This window comes from Ovis aries, chromosome 14, assembly GCF_016772045.2.
Source record: "Ovis aries strain OAR_USU_Benz2616 breed Rambouillet chromosome 14, ARS-UI_Ramb_v3.0, whole genome shotgun sequence".
Taxonomy (NCBI): domain Eukaryota; kingdom Metazoa; phylum Chordata; class Mammalia; order Artiodactyla; family Bovidae; genus Ovis; species Ovis aries.
Genome location: NC_056067.1, coordinates 9,987,867 through 10,012,841, shown reverse-complemented (window position 1 = coordinate 10,012,841; position 24,975 = coordinate 9,987,867). Strand labels below are relative to the sequence as shown.

Here is a 24,975-nt window from a genome sequence, read left to right as displayed (position 1 = left end):
TTCTGTGGCCCCAGTGACGAGCCTGCTTCTGCTGCGGGGAGATCACCCCACCCCACCCCTGGGAGTGGCACAGGCCTCAGGGCGGGACCTGGGTTTCTTCTCAGAAGAATGGGATGGTTCTTGTCTCAGTACCTGATGGAGTGAATGACCTGTGACTCACCCAGACGTTAGATAATCCAGTAATACAAGGGCCCACGTGGATCCTGAAATGTTTATATTGTGACATGGTTTCCACTGCAAGTGACCGGGCTTGTGAGAGGCTTGCAGCGTGGGGAGCACGAGGCTGTGCCCGCGGGAGAAGGGAACCAGGGCCCACGCCCTCAGCAACCACAGCTCGGAAGGGAAGGGGAGCCCGAGTGAAAGGGTGACCCGCCCCTGCTGGGGGGTCAGGCCTGGGCCCATGCCCACTGGTACAAGAGCAGAGGCTCAGTCCAGGCCAAATTCAATGTCCTCCCGGTCTTCTGCCTCGGACCCCAGGCGCTCCACGGGCTCCACCTCAGGTTGGACTTGATCCGTCTCAGGGCCGTTTCCTACAGAGTTAGGCAAGGGGTGGCTCAGTGTTCTGGGGAAGTGTGGTCAGCCCTCACCCCTTCCCGTGTGCCGGCCTCGAGATGGCCATGCAGAATGGGGATCGTCTGTGCCAAGGGCTCCCCGTGTTGGGTTCGCAGTTGGGGAGCATAGTCTTGGAACACGGAGCTACCCCCGTGTGCTTGTGAGTAGCAGGCACTAACCAGCCACCCCAATGGTGCCTCTCTCTAGTCATGGGCACAAGCCCCCAGGCTGGCGGGCCGAGTGGTGTGCGGCGAGTGGCTTCTCCTGCCCTGCCCACTGGGCACTGTGGGTGCTGCCCACACCTGCCGCAACTCCCTTCCCAGCTGGCGTGTCACCTGTGCCATTCTGGGCATCCATGTGTGCACCACTACCCTTGGGTCAGCTGCTGCCCTGGTCTCATCCCGTGTGATGAGACTGGTATCACTGGTCCCCTCCTTCCTTGATCGGGAAGGGCCGAGCCTGGAGGTGGTGGGGGAAGGGGGCAGCCTGGCAGCTCCTCAGCTCTCTGGCCAGTAATACTGCAAGTCACCCAGGTGGGAACACGCTCTAGCGGCCCCCGCAGTCTCTGGAGAGGCTGTGAATGACCCGCCACCACCGCTGAGAACATGGGATCCTGATGACAAAGGCCCAGGTGGCCACTGCTCTGGGCTTGGGTGGCCACTGTCTGTTTCCCCACCGAGAAGCTTTCGGCCCCTGTGACCTTGAAGGTCAGGGGACATTACCTGGAGTGGGGGCTGGAAGCAGGTCTCCATCGCCGTCCTCAGTGCATGGGGCAGGCACGGCTTCCCCCTTGCAGACTGGGGGCAGGGGTGGCAGTCCTGAGGGCTCCTCATCATCACCCAGCTCCTGAATCAGTGGGCGAGGGACCTCGCTCGCTCTCTTTTGGGTTTCCAGGTCCCTCTCTGGTGCCACTTTAAGTATGTCTGTGAAGGGCATCTCAGTCTCCACCCTCCAGGAGGTATCCTTGGGGACTGCAAATATACTGGACAGCGTGTCCGAGGATGTGTTTTCCAGCGCTAGGAGTGAGATGTCGTCCACGTCAGGCTCGCTGGCGTCGTTCAGGCTCGAGACGGCTGTAATCTTTGGAAAGCACTGCTCCTGTTAAAAGGAAAAGACATGTTGAGCCATGCTGTTTTCACAGTAGCGTCCCCAAAGTGCATGCTGCTAGTTCTGCATTTCTGTCCATCATACTCTGGCACCACACCAGGACAGCCCCCGGGGAACACAGGTGGTTCCTGACCTGACCTGCGGCCAGGTCTCCACTGGCACCCCCTCCTCCCTCGGGTCTCTATGGGGCACGGGCCCACCCTGTCTGCTCCTGCTGCACCAGTCCCGACCTGGGTCCTGAACCAGGCATCTGTGAGCCTGGGCTCCTGGTGGGCTGCGCCTGCACCGGCTACCTAGCCCTGCGTTGGTGGTCAGGCCCCCAAAGGACTGGGTTCTCTGTCTGTGTCCTTGCTGTGATCACTGGCTCCCGCCCTGAGATCACGCCCCAGACCTCTCTCTCCTTCAGGCCCTGAGGGGCTCTGGTAATGTTGGGGGGAGGATCAGGTCACCTCAGGAGACATCCACGTCGAGCCCCTGCCCTCTCCTCCCTGCTCTCTCCTTTCCCTGCCCGGGTGTCATTGTCGTACCGGCATTCGCTAGATGAACATACAGACACGTCAAGGACAGAAGAAAGTCCAGGTAATAATGTACAGCACATGGTTATTAAAGATCAGTGATTAAAGATCTGTTCCCAAAAAACCCCGCAAGTGGCTAATTGTAGAACCCAGAGAAGGGAGCAGCGGTAAACCTTTCCTGAGGCTGAGGTAAAGGTCCTGGGTGTGTGAGGCATCAGGCAGGGCCTGCGACTCCCCAGCATACTTGGTCATCCACGGGGCTGGGAGAGGAGGGAAGTGGAAACGCGGGGACGCAGGTGAGCTCACCCTATCCCGGTCGCCCAGAGATTCGCCGGCATTCACATCTTCCAAGTCGGGCAGGTCCTGGAAGAGGAAGTGACCCTGGTCAGCGGGAGGGTGCACTTTCAGCATCAGTCCTCGGAAGAGACGGGGCCACCCCACCAACCAACCACAGAGTGTGGAGGGGCCCACGGAGCAACCAAGACACTCGAGCCATGTGCGCACACAGCACACTCGTGCACACTCGAGCCACATGTACACACATACACGTGGCCACTCGAGCCGCGTGTACAGGTAGCACACGTGCTCCAGGTAACACTCCAGGTACCAGTGGCCACTCCAGCTTCCTGGATCTGGTCAGTGAAAGAGCTTTGTAAGGTGTGATGTGTTTCAAAATTTTCCACCTCGTTCTCCACTTCACTTTGGTATCACCCAGTTCATCTGGGGGAAATTGTACCTCCTACATACAAATAGGGTCCCGAGGACCCTACCTGGCACAAAGTGAGTCTCTTTCAAACCTTTCCCAAAACTGGGGTGGGGAGGCAGCGCTTTTCTGTTCTGTGTCTTGGGGTATCTTCATCTGTAGCACCCCAACCTGGCATGTGAGGCGGTCAGATGCCTGGACTCCAGAGCCAGACTGCCTGGGTTGCTGTCCCTGCTCCACCATTGTCTGGCTGTGTAGCCTTGGGCAAGGTGCTCTACTCTGTTTCTCAGTTTCCCCATCTGTAAAATGGGGATGATAACCTACCTCTTAAGAGTTACTGGAAGGGTTAAATCAGTTGATACAAGAGGTATTTAAAGTGGTGCCAGACAAAAAGGAAGAACAGTCAGTGTTAGCGTAGCATCGGGGTCCTGTATATGGTTGGTTCTCACACGTTAGGGCTGAAGCGCCCACTTTTGTTATATCTATATTAGACCCACTCAGAAAACTGGAAACACCACGCTGAATGCTGACTGCTCAGCTGAACCTTCCTGAGCCACATGAAATTGTAAAGTTGGGAGTGAAACACGAGTGTAGCAGTTTGTGAAGGAAGCGGGCAGAGGGCAGGTAAAGCCATGCAACACGGTCTGAATGGAAGCAGCTCGCTTATGGGCAGAGAGGTGGCTCTCCTCTGGGGAAGCAGGGTGCAAACCTAAAGATGGGGGGACTAGCCCCTACTCCTCACCCCCCTAAAGCACAGTTCCCGGGGGTCGTGCCAAACGTGCATATCCCTAGGGATGCATTCTCGTGGGCACAGCGTGGAAGGCTGTCATCAGAGTGGACAGGCTGCAGGGAGGAGGGCCATTCCCAAGGATGTGATCGGGCCCAAGGTCAGGCGGCACCCCTGAATCAGCCCTGGAGGACAGGATGCAGAACAGGCCAGGAAGATGGGCAGCTGTCCCAAAAGCACGCAAGGCTCTGCTGATTAAGTGTAGCTTTCCCAGCAGTTCCGTCTATGGCCAGAAGGAGCTGCTGAGAGGGTAACTTCTCATGGGGAAATGCATCAGGAGTTTCGTAGACATAGTTCAAAGGGTTCGTCTGGCCAGCGCTCTCAGTCTTGAAGGTGCACAGGCATGGATTCCCCACCGCCTGCCCCCAGGAGAGCTCATTGACTGCAGATGCTGAGCGCTGAGTCTGGGTGGCACCTCCACGGGAGGCCATGCGGGCCAGCCCACGGGCCCCACTGAACTCAGGATTCGGAAGGTTTGTGTCTGATCAGACACCAACACCAGCTATGCCGTGCGTGCTTCTCTGCAGGTGCAAGGGCTACATACGTCGATGAAGAGCTGCTCCTTCGTCTCCAGTCTTGTGGCCTCCGGATTTTCAGCTCCATCGGGCTCTGTGCCTGATGCACTTTCAGTGGCCACAGTTTGGTGAGCCAATTCTAAGGACAACAGAGTTACAGTAATCTTGGAGTCTGTTTCATACACGGCAGTCAGATGGGCAATTGCGGTTAGGGTGGACTCCAAGAGAAAGGACAGAACCCTCGGGTCTGAAGACCTCTAGCCCGTGTGACAAGAGCTGAGGAAAAGGTTATGTGTGGAAGGGAAGGGAAGGGAGAGAGCACCCTCTTTCTACGGCCTGGAGATGGACGCTCCAGCCAAGAGTCTATGCAGAACACGCAGGAACCTTGGAAAAAGCATGATCGCTTGACTAGGACGTGAAGAAAGAAAGGCCATCGCGTCAGCGGGCAAGTTTCACAGCTCCTCCTGCTGCGAGAGTGTCAAGGAGACCCGCGACGTCCTTGCAGGGTTGCCCAGGGAATGTGGGGTCCAGACGGGGCTCCTCTCCTCCCCCTAGTCCCCTCCTGCTCCCGCCCACTGCTTCCTCTCCAGCCTCGGTCATCAGAGATGAGCGGCCCCGCTCTGCTCAAGTCACACCAGCCCACTGTCCACCTTGGGGACTCACTAGGCCCAGTTTGACTCAAGAGCCACAGTGGGGCACCCAATTAGAATGAACCAAGCAAGTGGATTTAGAAAACTTAGTGTCAAAAAGAGGAACCTATCTCAGGAATGAATTCACGTTGACTTAAATTACATTCTAGGTGTGTGTGCTCAGTCGCTAACTGGAGTCTGACTCTTTGTGACCCCGTGGACTGTAGCCCGCCAGGCTCCTCTGTCCATGGGATTCTCCAGGCAAGAATACTGGAGGGGGTTGCCATTTCCTTCTCCAGGGGATTTCCCAACCCAGGGATCAAACCGGTGTCTCTTGTATTGGCAGGCAGATTTTTTTTTTAACCACTGCGTCACCTGAGAAGACATATTTTAGGTGTTCTGGGTTTGATAAAATATACTGTTAGTGTCTTGCCCATTTCTTTGAACCACGCTGGACCGGATACTGGAGACACAGTCCGGGCTCCGCTCGTGGCCCTGTTGTGAGGTGGCATGTGTACATCACTTTACAGACCGAGCGGTCAGGGTGGAAGGCAGTCCGGGGCCTCTAGTTGGGAGCTGCCCCAGGTATAATGCACCTGTGCTTCCTTGATCACCTACCTGCCCAGGCAGCTCTGGGGCTCGCTGGAAGGGCCTCAGGGGGGAGCACCCCTTTCGGCTCCCCGACATCCAGAGGCAGCTCCTCCAGGAGGCTCGGCTCTTCTGGCTTCTCTGGGAACAGCTCATCCTTGGCCTCGAAGCTCTCCTTGACAAACTGCTCTATCTTCTGCCTCGTTTCTTTCTTTTCCTGAGGCTCTTCCTCTCCTTCCACTTCGGCGTCCACGTCCCCAGCACCGGCTGGCGTGAGCTCCTCCCCTGAGCACAAGTCCACAGGTGAGCGGGGATGGTCCTAGGAGGACAAGGAAGGACCCGCAGCGAAGGCCAAGGGTGGGCAGTGGGGACCTGCGGCAGGGCGGTCACCAGGGTGCTGGATAAACAGGCTGCACAGCCACTGGGGGGGTGCCCAGCAGGTGCAGTGCCGGCCCAGGAAGACTGTACCGGGTGCTCTCAGGAGATGCGGGCTGAGGGACTGGGCTTAGGGCCACGATGTTTGCCCTGGCTTTCCAGCAGGTCAGCAGGTCAGGAACGTGTGTGTGCGCACACTTGTGCCAAAATGTTGATCAACACCTGATGTGAGGAGAGGGCACAGGTGTTCATCTGACCACTGTTTGAACAATGTCCGAATTAAATGCTGGAAAAGGGGGGGAAATGCAAACTGCAGGAGAATGTCCATTTTATGGGAATGTGAGTGGGCAGAGAGCAACAGAGCTGTGCCACTTTCTTCTATTAAAAAAAGGTATGCACCTACCTCAAGAAGCAAGAAAAAAGTCAAATAAACAACCTAACTCTACAACTAAAGCAACTAGAAAAGGAAGAGTTGGAGAACCCCAGAGTTAGTAGAAGGAAAGAAATCTTAAAAATTAGGGCAGAAATAAATGCAAAAGAAACAAAAGAGACCATAGCAAAAATCAACAAAGCCAAAAGCTGGTTCTTTGAAAGGATAAATAAAATTGACAAACCATTAGCCAGACTCATCAAGAAGCAAAGAGAGAAAAATCAAATCAATAAAATTAGAAATGAAAATGGAGAGATCACAACAGACAACACAGAAATACAAAGGATCATAAGAGACTACTATCAGCAGTTGTATGCCAATAAAATGGACAATGTGGAAGAAATGGACAAATTCTTAGAAAAGTACAATTTTCCAAAACTGAACCAGGAAGAAATAGAAAATCTTAACAGACCCATCACAAGCACGGAAATTGATACTGTAATCAGAAATCTTCCAGCAAACAAAAGCCCAGGTCCAGATGGCTTCACAGCTGAATTCTACCAAAAATTTCGAGAAGAGCTAACACCTATCCTACTCAAACTCTTCCAGAAATTGCAGAGGAAGGTAAACTTCCAAACTCATTCTATGAGGCCACCATCACCCTAATACCAAAACCTGACAAAGATGTCACAAAAAAAGAAAACTACAGGCCAATATCTCTGATGAACATAGATGCAAAAATCCTCAACAAAATTCTAGCAATCAGAATCCAACAACACATTAAAAGATCATACACCATGACCAAGTGGGCTTTATCCCAGGGATGCAAGGATTCTTCAATATCCGCAAATCAATCAATGTAATTCACCACATTAACAAATTGAAAAATAAAAACCATATGATTATCTCAATAGATGCAGAGAAGGCCTTTGACAAAATTCAACATCCATTTATGATAAAAACTCTCCAGAAAGCAGGAATAGAAGGAACATACCTCAACATAATAAAAGCTATCTATGACAAACCCACAGCAAACATTATCCTCAATGGTGAAAAATTGAAAGCATTTCCCTAAAGTCAGGAACAAGACAAGGGTGTCCACTTTCACCGCTACTATTCAACATAGTTCTGGAAGTTTTGGCCACAGCAATCAGAGCAGAAAAGAAATAAAAAGAATCCAAATTGGAAAAGAAGAAGTAAAACTCTCACTGTTTGCAGATGACATGATCCTCTACATGGAAAACCCTAAAGACTCCACCAGAAAATTACTAGAGCTAATCAATGAATATAGTAAAGTTGCAGGATATAAAATCAACACACAGAAATCCCTTGCATTCCTATACACGAATAATGAGAAAGTAGAAAAGAAATTAAGGAAACAATTCCATTCACCATTGCAACGAAAAGAATAAAATACTTAGGAATATATCTACCTAAAGAAACTAAAGACCTATATATAGAAAACTATAAAACACTGATGAAAGAAATCAAAGAGGACACTAATAGATGGAGAAATATACCATGTTCATGGATTGGAAGAATCAATATAGTGAAAATGAGTATACTACCCAAAGCAATTTACAAATTCAATGCAATCCCTATCAAGCTACCAGCCACATTTTTCACAGAACTAGAACAAATAATTTCAAGATTTGTATGGAAATACAAAAACCTCGAATAGCCAAAGCAATCTTGAGAAAGAAGAATGGAACTGGAGGAATCAACTTGCCTGACTTCAGGCTCTACTACAAAGCCACAGTCATCAAGACAGTATGGTACTGGCACAAAGACAGACATACAGATCATGGAACAAAATAGAAAGCCCAGAGATAAATCCACACACATATGGACACCTTATCTTTGACAAAGGAGGCAAGAATATACAATGGAGTAAAGACAATCTCTTTATCAAGTGGTGCTGGGAAAACTGGTCAACCACTTGTAAAAGAATGAAACTAGATCACTTTCTAACACCGCACACAAAAATAAACTCAAAATGGATTAAAGATCTAAATGTAAGATCAGAAACTATAAAACTCCTAGAGGAGAACATAGGCAAAACACTCTCAGACATAAATCACAGCAGGATCCTCTATGATCCACCTCCCAGAATGCTGGAAATAAAAGCAAAAATAAACAAATGGGATCTAATTAAAATTAAAAGCTTCTGCACAACAAAGGAAAATATAAGCAAGGTGAAAAGACAGCCTTCTGAATGGGAGAAAATAATAGCAAATGAAGCAACTGACAAACAACTAATCTCAAAAATATACAAGCAACTTCTGCAGCTCAACTCCAGAAAAATAAACGACCCTATCAAAAATGGGCCAAAGAACTAAATAGACATTTCTCCAAAGAAGACATACGGATGGCTAACAAACACATGAAAAGATGCTCAACATCACTCATTACTAGAGAAATGCAAATCAAAACCACAATGAGGTACCACTTCACACCAGTCAGAATGGCTGCGATCCAAAAATCTGCAAGCAATACATGCTGGAGAGGGTGTGGAGACAAGGGAACCCTCCTACACTGTTGGTGGGAATGCAAACTAGTACAGCCACTATGGAGAACAGTGTGGAGATTCCTTAAAAATTGCAAATAGAACTACCTTATGACCCAGCAATCCCACTTCTGGGCATACACACCGAGGAAACCAGAATTGAAAGAGACACATGTACCCCAATGTTCATCGCAGCACTGTTTATAATAGCCAGGACATGGAAACAACCTAGATGTCCATCAGCAGATGAATGGATAAGAAAGCTGTGGTACATATACACAATGGAGTATTACTCAGCCGTTAAAAAGAATTCATTTGAATCAGTTCTGATGAGATGGATGAAACTGGAGCCGATTATACAGAGTGAAGTAAGCCAGAAAGAAAAACACCAATACAGTATACTAACACATATATATGGAATTTAGGAAGATGGCAATGACGACCCTGTATACAAGACAGGGAAAGAGACACAGATGTGTATAACGGACTTTTGGACTCAGAGGGAGAGGGAGAGGGTGGGATGATTTGGGAGAATGACATTCTAACATGTATACTATCATGTGAATTGAATCGCCAGTCTATGTCTGACGCAGGATGCAGCATGCTTGGGGCTGGTGCATGGGGATGACCCAGAAAGATGTTATGGGGAGGGAGGTGGGAGGGGGGTTCATGTTTGGGAATGCATGTAAGAATTAAAGATTTTAAAATTTAAAAAATAAAAAACTAAAAAAAATAAAATAAAATAAAATAAACTAAGATTAAAAAAAAAAAAAAAAAGGTATGCACCACATTCATAGGAAAAGCCAGGAAGTGCTCACACTGGACGTTGAGCAGTTCTTGCTGCAATTCTGTGATAACCCTTGCTTGTCTATGTTTTCTATGGGTAGTGTAGTCATGGTTTATAATTAGGGGAAAAACACTGTCATTTAAAGTACACACGGAGGACTTCCTTGGTGGTCCAGTGGTTAAGACGCCTTGCTTCCACTGCAGGGGGTGCAGGTTCGATCCCTGGTCGGGGAACTAAGATCCCGCAAGCCAAAAAAAAAGAGGAAGGTACACACAGAGCCCCTGACTCTTTCCTCTTGCATGTAGGAAGAGGACAGGGTTCTTACTTATTAATGTGTCTTGAGCACTGTCCTCAAGTGAGGTCGAGGGCAGACGGATCCGTAGGCCTGTGAGCAAAGCGTTCCCGCCCTCGCCCCCCACCCCAGGATGACTCTCAGCACAGCTCGGGGGCCCTCCTGTGTCTCGGGCTCACACCTCGCTCCTGGCTCGCTCTCTGCCGCTTCCTCTCCTCTGCCTGGCGCCTGATGGCCGCCAGGGCCTCGATGCTGTCCGTGATCTTCTTCCGCTCTCTCATCTCCCACTGCTGTCTCTCCTCCTTCTCCGCCGCGTACCCTCCCCGGGCCCAGGCCTCTGAGCAAGCTCTGTTTAGGAGGATTAAAAACAAAAAACAAACCCCAGACCTCAGAAGTCAGGGGTTGGTGGGGGGGAGCTGGTCTGAACTGTCACAGGTTAACAGTAAATCCAAAACATATACTCTCTGACCAAACTTGCTCTTTTTCCCCAAAATCAAACTAAAGGCACAGAGGGCATGTGACTGTAAGGAGACACACTAACGCAGGCACAGTTTCATCTTGAAAGTTCTAGTGGTTTGCAAAGCCCGTGTCAAAAGGCCAAAAGCACGCCTGACAAAAGCAAAGAAAAATAGAGAAAGTGGAAGCCACCAAAATTAAAAAGGAAGGGGTGTCATGTAGAGAATCCCGTAAAAAAAAGAACCCACAGAAAGTGAGAAAACAGCTGCAAATCAGATACTTGACTACAAATTGTATCTAGACTACATGAAGACCTATTACAGCTCACACAAAGTCAACACAACCTGAAGGAGGGCAAAGGTTAAAAGAAACTGCACTGGGGGAAAACACTCGGAAGAACGTTAACCGCTAGATGGCTTGCTATCTGAAACATACAAAGTGTTTTAGAAGTGGCCAAAGAACTGGACCCCTCACCAAGAAGTTGGGTAGAAAATAAGCTCATCGTTGGGTGACATCAGGAGAGTGCAAACCTAACCACTTGACACCCAATGGAACGGCTGAAATCCAGAGTGCTGACAACACCAAAGGCCGGGAGGATGTGGGGTGACGGGAGTGCTCCTTCAGGGCTGGTGGGAATGCAAAATGGAGCAGCCACCTCCAAAGCAAAGATCATCGTACCGTAAAATCCAGCAATTGTGCTCCCAAGTATTTACTCAAATGAGTTGAGAACAAATGTCCGCGCGCACACACACACACACACACACACACACACACACACACACACCTGCACACAAATATTGATAGCGGCACTGTTCACAACAGCCAAATAGTGGAAACGACCCTAATGTCCCTCAACTGATAAACACGTGGCCTTCCCAGACGGGAGATTATTTCACAGTGTTATTTTGGAAGCTTTTACTGACGCAGGCTGCAATGTGGGTGAACCTTAAAAATATGCTCAGTGGAAGAAGCCCGTCACAAAAGACCACGTATCGTATGAGTTCATCTATATGAAGCGTCCTGAGTAGGCAAATCCATATCGGCTCGGGGGTAGATCTGAGCCTGCCAATGCAGGAGACACAAGAGACATGGGTTTGATCCCCGAGTTGGGAAGATCCCCTGGAGGAGGAAATGGCAACTCCCATACTGTTGCCTGAAAAATTCCATGGACAGATGAGCCTGGTGGGCTATAGTCCGTGGGGTCACAAAGAGTTGAACATGACTCATCACACAGCACACAGCATATGCAATGTCCAGAGCAGTCTAATCCACAGAGATAGAAAGTAGCTTTGTGGTTGCTGGGGCTGTCAGAGGTGGGTTGGGGAATGACTGCTAATAAGTAAGGGTTACTTTGGGGAGTGATAAAAATATTCTAGAATTGATTGTGGGGGTGGTTGGGCAACTCTGAATATACTGAAAAACCATTGAATTGTACACTTGAAGTGAGCAAACTGTTCTAGGGGCCAGAGATAAGTAGGTTAACATAAGAGATGACATGGCTTGCTCTACTAGACCTGCCCTTTTATGGGGAAAGAGACTCTAAAAGAGGAAACAGGTATGTCAGAGGCAGATGTGTCCTACAAAAAGAAATCAGGCTAAAGAGACACTAGATGGAAGAGGCCAAGGTGTGGCTTAGATAGGTGGCTGGTCATGGAGATCTTCAGAAGGTGACAGGTGAACAAACCCCTGTGAAGATCACCCCAGGCTGAGAGAAGGTCAAGGACCCAGCGCGGAACAGCTGGAGAGTGCTGAAATGAGGCTTCAGACCCAAGTGAAACCAGCTTTTGAAGAGGAGTCCTGCTATATCGTCCACGGCAGGGCTCTCTCTGCAAAGGCCCAGCTCTTACACATTCCTGCTGGTCGCGCTGCCCCAGGGTGCAGCAGGGAGCTCCCATTGGTTCCCTCCTGCTTGAGTCCCAAGTGATACTAACACATAGACACAAAGACCTCGAGGTCGGTTTTGTCTCCACTTTCCGGAGACAGCCTGAGGCTGAGGAGGTTGGTAAGCTTGACCAGGGGTATAGGACCCGCAGCTGCAGAGCTGGGCTTTGCGGTCCGCCCCCAGGCCCTGCACGCCCGCTGTCTGCCTTAACGCCCAGGGCTGGGTGCCAGGGAGCTGGGAGCATCTTGGCCCGACTGTGCACAAGCAGGGATCCTGGCTGTCTCACCTGGTCCATGTGGAGGCTATCCCTTTGAAATTTGTGTTAGTTTGACTAAAATTTGTGAGTTCAAGTGTGTTTTTAAATGTCGGGTAATTCCAAGCTTCAGACTGCACTTTCTTTCAGGCCATCCCAGTTACTGAGGTTTTATTCTAAGCTGGAATGAATAGCAGCCTCAATCAAAAGGTAAATAAAAAAACCCAGATCAAAGCAGTGATGCTACACATGGCAGCCCCAGGTTCAATATTCTTGATATGCAAAGAGCTCTTAATGAAACAGAGCTTTCCTGGTGGCTCACATGGTAAAGAATCTGCCTGCAATGCAGGAGACCCAGGTTTGATCCCTGGGTTGGGAAGATCCCCTGGAGAAGGAAATGGCAACCCACTCCAGTATTCTTGCCTGGGAACTCTCGTGGACAGAGGAGCCTGGCGGGCTACAGTCATGGGTCGTAAAGAGTCAGAAACGATTGAGCAATTATCACTTATGAATCAATAAGAAAAATCTACCCAAAAGGAAATTGGAAAGAGGTCATGAATGCAATATTCACAGAGGAGGAAACTTTAAATGTCCAACAAAGGTGGTAAAAACGATGAACTTCATTTGTTACCCGAAAATGCAAATGACGTACTATCTTCACTCATCAATTAACCTGGCTACATTTTTTTTTTAACATGGCTGTGTCTGGGAAAGTTATAAATGATACAAACATTCTAGAAACTAAGTGCCTTTTAAAAGTCTTAAACTACAGTCTTTAATCCAGCAATACAACTCAGAATTCCACCCTAAGGAAATAACTAGCCATGGGATCAGAGACTTCATATAGAAGGATAATTATCAAAGGATTATGAAAAAATCCAGGAATAAGTGCTCAAAACAGGGAATTTCCTATTATAAACAGTCATGTAAGCCATTAAACTTACCTCACTGGAATATATAACAGAGGTGTGGGACTGCTCAAAACTCAGAAAAGTTAAAAAAAACTTACCTGTTGAGCATGCTCAACTGTTATATAGTGTTATTAAAAGGCTTTTCGCTCCCTTACCTGTCCTTGGGAAAAACTGGTCTGTCATCCAGGTATGTTAAGTGTTTTAGCCGGACGGTGAGTGTCCTTCGGTAGTTGGGGATGTTCTTAATCACCGGGTTCCCCATCAGATTCAGCACACGCTGGAAGCACAGAGGCAGAACCTCATTAGGCACTGAGAAAAAGATGCACTTAAAACATATCACTTGCACGTTGCGCTGAGAAGAAATACAAAGACAGGGAGTGTCGACGTGAAATCCTGAGGACAGTCTCAGAGAAGCCGGGGCTGTCGCTGTTCCTGTGCCGCTCAGCATGCCATCAGAACCGTCCTGAGAATCGGGTATCCCTTTATCTACTTGAACTTGAACTCGCACCGTCCTTCCAGAACAGTGCTGGAAAACCCTCCCGGAGCCTTTCCTGAGGGCGGTGATTTTGCTCGCCCAGTCTCTTTTGCTGGAACTAATCTCTGATTGATGGCTTTTCTGTCCTTCCAGGACCCGTTTTAAGAACATGCACACAGCGGCTGGACAGGTAAGAGACGGTGACCAAGCGGACAGGATGCAGAGCGCCCTCTCAGCTGCCCCAAAGCCCCTTCTTGCCAGGCTTACAGGTCTCCTGGATGTCAAGCCGGGACCAGGAGAGGGACAGCGACAGAGCAGTGCCAGTGTGCTGTTCCCCCGTCCTTAAATCCTGTCACCTCCTCTCCGGGGGCCGGGGGCGGGGGGAGCGGATCCATCAAGGTGACATGTGGGTGAAGCATTTAAAATGGGTTTGCCTAAACTGGTGAAATGGTTTTTATATCTAAAGTGCTTTTTGTTGTTGGAGAAAATGAATATATTGTGAACTGGTTACTTTAGCATTTTCCAAACTCCATTCTCATCTGGCCATCATGGTTCTTGTCACAGGTTCAAGTGGCCTGTCCTGCAGGGCTGGGTGTGGGGAGCAGTGCGCCCCGGGGCGGGCACGTGTGTGTGGGGAATGCAGAACCCGCCAGAAAACCACCCCGCGACAGACGCCTGCAGCAAACGGTTCTGCTGCAATCCTAACCCCAGCGCCTCAGAATGTGACTGCATTTGGAGACAGGGTCTTAGGAGAGGTGATCAAGATTAAATGATGTCACTAGGGTGAGCCCTGATCCCATAGGTCCTTGTACAAAGAGGAGATTGGGAGACAGGCTGTGAAGGCCACGTGAGGACTCAGGGAGAAGATGACTGTCTACACGCCAAGGAGGGAGGCCTCAGGAGAAAGCAAGCCTGCCCCACACCTTGATTTAGGATTTCTAGTCTCCGGAATCATGAGAAAATAAATTTCTATTGTTTAAAACACCCAGCCTGGTACCTTGTTATGACAGACAGGCCCTTCAGAAAAGTATTACTATTCAGCTGTGTATTGTCATGCCATATGCTGGTGACTATGTGAATATTAAACTAGTTCTTGGTGCCAGTCCGCTCTGGAGATTACTCCTGAACTATGCTTTCCTAATATCAATAACCTCAGATATACAGATGACACCACCTTTATGACAAACAGTGAAGAAGAACTAAAGAGCCTCTTGATGAAAGTGAAAGAGGAGAGTGAGAAAATTGGCTTAAAACCCAACATTCAGAAAACTAAGATCATGGCATCTGGTCCCATCACTTCATGGCAAATAGATGGGGAAACAATGGAAACAGTGACAGACTTTATTTGGGGAGGCTCCAAAATCACTGCAGATGGTGACTGCAGCCACGAAATTAAAAGACACTTGCTCTCTGGAAGAAAAGTTATGACCAACATAGACAGCACATTAAAAAGCAGAGACGTGACTTTGCCAACAAAGGTCCATCTAGTCAAAGCTATGGTTTTCCAGTGGTCATGTATGGATGTGAGAGTTGGACTATAAAGAAAGCTGAGCACCGAAGAATTGATGCTTTTGAACTGTGGTGTTGGAGAAGACTCTTGAGATTCCCTTGGACTGCAAGGAGATCCAACCAGTCCATCCTAAAGGATATTAGTCCTGAATATTCATTGGAAGGACTGAGGCTGAAGCTGAAACTCCAATACTTTGGCCACCTGATGCGAAGAACTGACTCAATGGAAAGGACCCTGATGCTGGGAAAGATTGAAGGCAGGAGGAGAAGGAGACGACAGAGGATGAGATGGTTGGATGGCATCACTGACTCAATGGACATGAATTTGAGTAAACTCCTGGAGTTGGTGATGGATAGGGAGGCCTGGCGTGCTGCAGTCCATGGGGTCACAAAGAGTCAGACATGACTAAGTGACTGAACTCAACTGAACTGACGCTTTCCTTACTGTTTTCTTTTAAATGGATTCACTTTTCCCTTGCTTACCCAGGCCCTAAGCAGGAAACAATGAACTGAGGGTTTCCGTGTGCTATTTGGAAAATATTTTTTTCCTAGTACACATGACAACACATACACACTGAAAAGCAAGGAAATTGTCCCAGGCTGCTGGAGTTGAGGCCAGAAGATACAGGAGCTGCCTGCAGGGGTTTCCACGGACTAGAAGGTGGGAGCACTCAAGCACCGCAAATTAAAATGACAGAAAGGTTAAGTCACTCCAAATACTGTATCTTTAAATCTATCTGTCCACAGTGATAAAGAAAAACCCTTCACTGTCATCTTTAGAGGTCCCTAGGTTCTGGATCCATTTCTCTGAAAACTGATACATAAAAAGAAAAACAAAGACGCCTTCATCCCAGTGTTTTCTGCATACACTTTACAATAGGGATGTAAATTGTTGATGAGCAAAAGTGCTCTTTGTGGAAGCATCGCCGCTAAGAAAGGCAGAAGGAATAAGAGAATTAGAATATGATCCCTGAGTGACTGCTAATGAACTCACCAGCGAGGCAGCGTGCCTGGGAGCTGTTGGAACAGTCGGGGGAAGGGAGGCCAAGTGCTGGATCAGACTGAAGCCGGATCAGACTGGCAGCAGTCAAACCCACTAGTGACACTTAAAGTCGCAACAAGAGGCAACCAGGTGTTACGCTTGCCCTTACTGATGCCACAGCTGACCTCAGGGTTATATTCTGAGCCTGGATCTGACCAGGCCTCTGGCTCCATCATCATTTTACAGGAGATACTGGAGACAGCAGAACACGTTAGACCACACCATGAGGATGCAGTTGACTGAATCCAGGGTGTGGCTGACATCCAGAGGGACCCAGTTTCTTCAGCAGATTCTTGGCAGGGTGCTGGGGGGGAGAGGAAGAGACAAGCGGGGAGGGCTGTGATGAGGTGCATAATCCAAATACAATGTGTGGGTCTGGTTTGGATTGGTAAAATCTGATGGTCTTAAAGCTCAACATTTAGAAAACTAAGATCATGGCATCCGGTCCATCACTTCATGGCAAATAGATGGAGAAACAGTGGAAACAGTGAGAGACTATTATTTTGGGCTCCAAAATCACTGCAGATGGTGACTGCAGTACTCCTTGGAAGTAAAGTTATGAGCAACCTAGCATATTAAAAAGCAGAGACATCACTTTGCCAACAAAGATCCATCTAGTCAAGGCTATGGTTTTCCCAGTGGTCATGTATGGATATGAGTGCTGGACTATAAAATAGTCTGAGAGCTGAAGAATTGATGCTTTCAAACTGTGGTGTTGGAGAAGACTCTTGAGAGTCCCTTGGACTGCAAGGAGATCCAACCAGTCCATCCTAAAGGAGATCAGTCCTGGGTATTCATTGGAGGGACTGATGTTGAAGCTGAAACTCTAATACTTTGTCCACCTCATGCGAAGAGCTGACTCATTTGAAAGGACCCTGATTCTGGGAAATATTGAAGGTGAGAGGAGAAGGGGACGACAGAGGATGAGATGGTTGGATGACATCACTGACTCAATGGACATGAGTTTGGGTAAACTCCAGGAGCTGGTGATGGACAGGGAAGCATGGTATGCTGTGGTCTGCGGGGTCGCAAAGAGTCAGACACGACTGAGCGACTGAACTGAACTGAATCCAATGGTCAAAACACATGCTTGAGGCAAATGGAGAAAACTGAACATAGACTGGGTATTAACTGTCATTCTGATACTATTTTAGGTATAATAACAGTACTGTAATGATGCTTTTTAAAAAGTCGTTATCTGTCAGGAATACACACTGAAATTGTAGGTGAAATGACAGGGCATTTGGCATTTAAAACACAGCAGCTAAAAATAGAGGGGAAAGTGTGATGGGTGTTCAGAAGGCGGGGAGAAAGGAAGAGGGGAGGGAGGGAGGGGAGAAGAGACTTGCTGCCTATGGAACACAAGGCGACACTTGTGTCCGGGGGCATGTCCCCACCCCCACTCCGCACCGCGCGGCATGCAGGACCTTCCCTGACCAGGGACTGAACCCAGGCCCCTGCCCTGGAAGCTCAGGGCCACAACCACTGGGCCACCAGGAAAGTCTCCAGTGTGCGTGCTTCTTTTTGTTTGTTTGTTTTTTACCAAGTCAGGCATGCTCTCAAGAACGCTCAGGATCCTGGGGTCGCTCAGCTTGTTGTGGGAAAGGTCAAGGACGCAGAGTCTGGCACACTCCCTGAGATGCTGAATGTCCTCCACGGTCTCTAAGTGGTTGTGCGCCATCTGGAGTGTGTTCAGGACTGGCAGGCAGGCTGGAAGGGGGAGCGGACAGAGGTGAGCGACCTGGGCAGCAAAGAAAATGTTAAGACCCTCCTGCAGGGGACAGCGGTGGACACGGGTCTAGAGAACAACACCACCAACACCACCCCCAAAATCACCCCCCACCACCCCCCAACCCCCACCCCAACCACCAACCACCACCCTCAACCCACCACCAACCCCACCACCAACCACCAACCATCGGCGACCACCGGCACCCACCACCCCCTCACCCCCACCCCCCCACCACCCCCACTCCCCACTACCCCCCCCACCCCCACCCACCACCCCCACCACCCACCACCAACACCCACCACCACCACCAACACCACCACCAACAACCACCAACCACCACCCAACACCCCCACCCCCACACCCACCAACAACCACCACCAACAACCATCCCCACCTACCACCACCCACCACCATCCGCACCCCCACCACCATCCGCACCCCCACCACCATCCGTACCCCCACCCCCCACTACCCCCACCCCCCACCCCTACCACCAACCACCAACAACCACCATCACCACCACCAACCACCACCTAACACCCCCACCCCTACCCCCACCCACCACCCCCCCCCACGTACCCCCACCACCAAAAACCAGCCACCACCCCCAGCCACCACCCCCAGCCACCACCCCCAACCACCACCACCCACCACCACCACCCACCACCACCAACAACCAGCACCAACAACCACCACCCACCACCCCCACCCCCACCCCCACCAACAACCAACAACAATCACCATCCCCACCCATCACCACCCACCACCATCTGCACCCCTACATCTCCCACCCAAACAACCCCCACCCCCACCTCAACCACCAGCACCAACCACCATCACCACCACCAACCACCACCCAACACCCCCACCCCTACCCCCACCCACCCCCACCCACCCCCACCCCCAACAACCACCACCAACAACCACCACCCACACACACCACCTCTCCCACCCCCAAGCCCACCTCCACCCACCACCCCCCCACCTACAAGCCCATCCCCAACACCAACCACCACCCCCAACCCCACCACCAACCACCACCACCAACCACCACCACCACCTCCAAGCCCACCCCCAGCACCAACCACCACCCCCATCCACTAACCACCACCACCAACCACCACTCCCATCACCAACCACCACTCCACCCCCACCAACCACCACCCCCACCACCCCCACCACCCCCACACCCACTACCAACCACCCCCCTCAACCCCCCACCTCCACCACCACCCACCACACCCCCACCCCCACCCCCAACCACTACCCCCACCACCACCACCAGCCACCCACCACCACCAACAACCACCACCCCCACCACTACCACTCCCACCCCACCACCAACCACCCCCACCTACCACCAACCACCAATGACCACCCACATCCACCCCCCCCACCCCCTCCGCCCTCCCCCCCACCCCCACCCCCCCACCCCCCCCCCCCCCCCCCACTGCCCCCCCACACCCCCCACCGCCACCCCCACCCCCCCCACCGCCACCACCCACCACCACCACCCATCACCCCCTCACACCCCCACCCACCATCACCACCACCACCATCACCACCACCACCATCACCACCACCACCATCACCACCACCACCACCACCACCACCACCATCACCACCACCACCATCACCACCACCACCCCCCCACCACCACCATCACCACCACCACCGCCACTGCCGCTGCGGCAGGTCTTTCTTACAGAGGTTTTCGATGGTCTTAATGTAGTTGTTGCTGATGTTGAGAGCATCCAGTTTCTGCAGAGGTTCTAGGTTCTCAATCTTATGGAGCAAGTTCACTTGTAAGAAGAGGCAGCGCAGTTCCGTCTGGGCCTCGAGGTTCTCAATTTTCTGGATGCCATTGCACTCCAGCCAGAGGCAGCGCAGCCCCGTGTACTCTTCCAGGTTCTCAATGCGGTCAAAGCCTGGCGGGAAGGAAGGGGGTATTTGTTGGGCTCCCACACACACAGAGGCACAAGTCTCACCCTCTTTTATGCCTACTCGCCTTGGAGAAGGAAATGGCAACCCAGTCCAGTATTCTTGCCTGGAGAATCCAATGGACAGAGGAGCCTGGTGGGCTACAGTCCACGGGGTTACAAAGAGTCAGACACGACTAATGCGACTCAGCACGCAGGCACACACGCCCAGCATCCACACATCCCTCCTCAGGCACACCGCCACCTCTTTGAGAATACTCCGTCCTGATCCTTGCCTTTTCTATGGCTCTCTGCAGGGAGCTGGTCGTTCTGAGCCATGTGGGGCCAACCTTCGGAGCCCTGCGGAGCTTTGGCTGGCTCTACTGGAAAGAGGCAACTTTCTGCGAGAATTGCCCACCTGGTAGGGTGGAGCCTAACTTCCCTTCTCGCCTGGGAGTAGGTGGGAGTGAGGCCGCTGCCCTGCCTGAAATGAATGAGCGCAAGGGAACGCAGGGCTTCAGAAGGGGGAGAGGCAGCCTCATGAAGACGTGCGGTGAGAAAATCCAGCAGTACCTGAAGCCAGTGCAAACTTCGGGTCTTGCTTTCTGGTATGGCTCAGTTTTATGAGCCACATTTAAGGAGAGGAAAACCAACATTTTTGTTTCCTTGAGTAACTAGTTATAGATTTGTACTTCACGGTTCATCTGCTGTTGCCAAATGTTTTGAAAGTCATTTGGTTGCCTGAAAAGTTTTAACCAGAAGTTTGTGTTTTGTTTTAAAAAATATATTTTATTTGGCTGTGCTGGGTCTTAGTTGTGGCATGTTCAGGGATCTAGCTCCCTGACCAGGGGTTGGACCCGGGTGCCCTGTGTTGAGAGTGCAGGATGTTAGCCACTGGACCACCAAGGAAGTCCCAAACCCAAAGTTTTGATGAAAAAAGGATGAAAGCAACGGTGAGGAAGAACCACCCGACTAACCCATTCCCAGGTGCCGACCCTCCGAAATAGTATCAAATAATAATTTCTTAAGTTGGTAGGTGTGGGGTTAATTTGCTAGGCAGCAGTAGATAATATAGGCACCTCTCAGTCGTCCTCTTCTTCCCACCTCTTAAATACGGGTCCCCTGGGGTCTGCCCTCCTGTGTCATCTCATCACTGCTACACCTAGACACTGAGCGGAGGATTTGGCGGGGGGCAAGGTGGATGTGAGACCAGCTAGGGGTCCTTCCCCACCTTTAAAGGATATTGCAGCTGGAGCCCTCCATGAATCTCCCTGGCACAGTGTGAATCTCCTCATGGTGGCCGACCTGTCCCCTAAGACACCAAGAGCATCCTCAGCATATCCATCTTTGTATCTCCAGCACTGCGCCCTGTGCCGGCCCACAGAAGCCTCTCAGTAAACATTTACTGAATAAAGGGCCATGTGGATGGCCCAGTGAAGCAGGCTGACCGTCCCAAATTCAGCATCAACTGGGAGTTATGGCTCTGCTTTGTCACTGCGAGGAAGAGCCCTGTCTATGAACCTGAACTTAAGTTGACGTGTGACCGCTGGACACCACCACAGTCCTTCACAATGTGTCCCTCCCAACTGCAGAGTATTTACAAGTAGTTAGTGGTCTGGGAAACTATGAGTCCTTTAGCAAATACAAATAAAAGATGCCAGCATGTTTCCCCGAAACTCGTATAAACTCTAGTCATGTAAGACTCTTCCAAGAAATGTTATTGCTTTCCCATGCATCTCCACTAAACCTTGAAATTTCTGCTTAAATGTAAGAACTCTAGATGATCCCTGTGAGTAATTCCTTATACTGCTAGGGTCTTATCATCTGACACAAGGTACCTCCTCCACCCGATCCTTACCTTTATAGTGTAAATACAGCGTATCATTCAGTGCTGGGGTAATGTAAAGCTTGTGCTGCTTGCAAAGCTTTTGCAGAAACTTTTTAGTCATTCTGTCGAATGAAAGACATGAACGAGAAATTGATTTCAGTTTGTCAGCTGTAAGATATATCCCGGAAATTCTTTGCCACATCCATTCCGTCTCCAAATTCCACAACTTTCTGTATGCCTGATGACACTGCTTGCTTGTTTATAGCTTTCAGGGCCTCATCCAATATTGTGACTTTCAGCATTCTTAAAAATTGCAGTGTATGTTCTCACGGAAATACCTTTGTGTCATCAAGAACTCCTAATGTGCGCCTCTCTCCAGGCTTAGCATTAAAGTTTAATAGATTGCAGTTAGTTATGCCACAGAGGCATAACTAACTAACCATCCTGACTCTGACTCATAACTAACCATCCTGACTCTGACTCATAACTAACCATCCTGACTCTGTTACTAATCCTCAGACAAGGGGCTGTCTAGTTAATCTTCATGAGCCCCAATTTCCTTATCTGGACAAAGGGGAGATCATAACATCATAACATGTGTAAAAGTGTACGGAGAGCGGTGGCAGCATGCCCATGTACCTGGCGCCACGATCTTCCTTGTCGGCTGTTTGGTGTGCTAAGCGGCCATCTGACCAGCTGTCACCACTCTGCTTCTGCTCACTGAGGCAGGAAGTGTTTGAAGGACCCACACATGTTTCCTTAGGATCATTCATTTCTGTAAGATAAGAGATTGGTTCTGTAGAGAGCAAGACGTGTAGAAAAAAAATTTCCCTCTACTTCAACTTGATGAATAATTGTCTGCCTTTAGTGTAGAATCAGTACTATTTAAATGAATCACAATTTTTAAAGCATTGTTAAGGATTATGAGAATTTCACTTCTAGGCAGATCTTTGAAAAAACCTCTTGTACAGATGGACAAGCGGATGTGTGCAAACATACTCACTTCTGCATTATTTGTAATAGCTAAAACCAGTGAACAATGCAAATATCCATTCACAGGGACGGGTTAAATAAAGCAATGGGTCATTATTCTGCCTTGCAATAGAATGCACAGATAGGGAAAGAGAGAGACAGACATGACTGAAAGAACCCACACAAAATTCTAGAAGAGGGGAAAATGGAATGGGACTAGAAATAGTGGTGGGGTAGGGAGAAAACATCAAATCTATCTGAAATGTTCTCTTTATCTTTAGAAATATTTATTTGCGCTGGATCTTAGCTGTGGCATGTGAGATCTTCAATCTTCATTGCGCCAGGTGGGATCTTTAGCTGTGGTATTGTGAGATTTAGTTTTCTGACCAGGGATTGAACCCGCTCCCTGTGTTGGGAGCGTGGAGCCAGTGGACCACCAGGAAAGTCCCCCAGTGCATTTAATCTTAAGGGCTGTTTGCTGCTGCTCTCTGGGTGTCCCTGTGGACTCTCGAGAGATTAAACATTCTGTGTGTGGGACTGTGTCTTACAGTTCCCCATTTCCCACTGCATACAATGCCCAGCTGCAAGAGGCACCAGATGATGGTTTAGAGTAATGAAGAATGTGTATGAGTGTGAAAGTCACTCAGTCGTGTCTGACTCTTTGCGACCCCACGGACTATACAGTCCATGGAATTCTCCAAGCCAGAACACTGGAGTGGGTAGCCTTTCTCTTCTCCAGGAGATCTTCCCAACCCAGGGATCAAACCCAGGTCTCCCGCATTGCAGGTGGATTCTTTACCAGTTGAGCTACAAAGGAAGCCCAATAAAGAATAGATGCTCAATATGTATAATAATTGATTGGTTATATTAATACCAAAACTACCATTTATTACTGACCCACTGTATGCAAGTCACTCTAATTGTAACTATCCTGGCTTGCGGAAGATGAGACTGCCCTAGAGAGAGGTTAAGCTCTGGGCAAACCGCCATAAGACTGGCAAGTTGCAGAGGGGTAGTGTGAACCCAGAGCAACTTGCTCCAAACATATGTGTGTCCATAGCACAACATGGCTTCCCTATAGCAACTCATACAGGGCTTGCCTGGACAGTCATTGCTTACAACTGTTGGCTGGGTTCAAAGAATGAAACACAAATCAAGCAGTTTCTTTATCAGTCCCTAAAAGGTTTCCCTTATGATTGAAGCCAAGCAACAGGAGAGGCTATCTTCTAAGCCTATTCAGGAAAACTTTGGTGAGGAGTCACCAGGTGATCCCAGAAACACCAGCTTGTCACTCGCTCTGTCCACCAATCAGGCACTGGACTGGACACTGCCAGTTCATTTGGCATGTCTGCCCTGACATAGCTTGCCATCCAGAGGGAGAGAGAGCCTTTGATCTTACATAGTGAAGGCAATGAAGGGATACATTCAAAAGCTGGGCTGTGAGGGGAATGGTTTCTTGGGCGAGGGCTTGGGCTCTTGGCGTCAGACTGTCCAAGCGTAAGTCTGTTCTACCATTGACTGGCTGAGGGTAATCTGTTTGGAGCAAGTTCTTTAACTTCTTTAAGTTCCAGATAAATTATCTGTGTGACCTGGCAAGAGGAGTGCCTACCACAGAGGGCTGGCCTATGGTTGGAATGTGGTGAGTGCATGGTACACAACCTTCAGTAAGTGTGGGTCGCTGCTGTTATTATTTTTTGGCCTCGTCTTGTGGCACGCAGGATCTTAGTTCCCCGATCAGGGATGGAAACCCATGCCACCAACAGTGGAAGCTTGGAGTCTTAACCACTGGACCGCCAGGGAAGACCCTGTTATTATTATTACGGTTACTGCTGGCTGTGAAGACCAGGTATGTGGTGCTGGGCGCAGCCCGTCGCCCCCCTCGCCTCCCTGGGGCGGTGGTCTGCACCTTCCTTGCGGCCACCTTCGCCTGCGTTCCCGTGGTCACCAGCCGACTCCTCCACACCAGGCTCCTGCGCGCAATCTTGCTCCGCTATCCCGTCCATCACAGGCTCTGAGGCCTCGGGGTGCATGTTTATTTCGGAAACACCGAACACCCTGTAGCAGTGGGAGCCGGGTTCTGCGGGATCGCTACGGCCCCTAGCCCAGAAGGCCACCGGGGCCCGCGTCGTTGGCAGCCCAACGCTTCCCTGGTCTCCACGGCAACCGCCGCACACGCGCACTCGGGCAGGCCTCAGCGTCGGAACGCCGAGGGCGGGTCCAGCAACGGCCACGCCCCCGGCGCGTGCGCGGGTCACGTGGGGGCGCGGCCC

General features: G+C 50.0%; 1 protein-coding gene across 2 annotated transcripts; it reads right to left on the bottom strand.

Moving 5' to 3' along the window:
- Positions 1-197: 197 nt before the first annotated feature.
- DNAAF1 (dynein axonemal assembly factor 1) lies at positions 198-24,854 on the bottom strand. Of its 2 annotated transcripts, XM_004014939.5 has the most exons (12): positions 24,612-24,854; positions 22,373-22,508; positions 21,764-21,855; positions 19,693-19,914; positions 17,798-17,964; positions 13,384-13,505; positions 9,908-10,074; positions 5,427-5,681; positions 4,209-4,318; positions 2,481-2,537; positions 1,275-1,650; positions 198-530 (listed from the first exon to the last, which is right to left on the bottom strand). In XM_004014939.5, the coding sequence occupies exons 1-12, from the start codon at positions 24,733-24,735 to the stop codon at positions 427-429; spliced, it is 1,932 nt and encodes a 643-aa protein (XP_004014988.2). In that variant the 5' UTR covers positions 24,736-24,854; the 3' UTR covers positions 198-426. The 2 variants fall into 2 exon arrangements, with proteins under 2 accessions (XP_004014988.2, XP_060253864.1); XM_060397881.1 differs by lacking the exons at positions 21,764-21,855; positions 22,373-22,508; positions 24,612-24,854 and adding an exon at positions 20,202-20,470.
- Between the last annotated feature and the right edge of the window lie 121 nt (positions 24,855-24,975).

What these genes read in the sequence shown, in the direction of transcription:
- DNAAF1 (XM_004014939.5), bottom strand. Translation starts at nt 24,735, where the DNA reads ATGCACCCCGAGGCCTCAGAGCCTGTGATGGACGGGATAGCGGAGCAA. An exon ending in GCTGTATTTACACTATAAAG is followed by an intron (nt 19,915 to 21,763) that starts GTAAGGATCGGG and finishes CCTTCCCGCCAG; the next exon opens with GCTTTGACCGCATTGAGAAC. An exon ending in CTCTGGGCGACCGGGATAGG is followed by an intron (nt 1,651 to 2,480) that starts GTGAGCTCACCT and finishes TCCTTTTAACAG; the next exon opens with GAGCAGTGCTTTCCAAAGAT.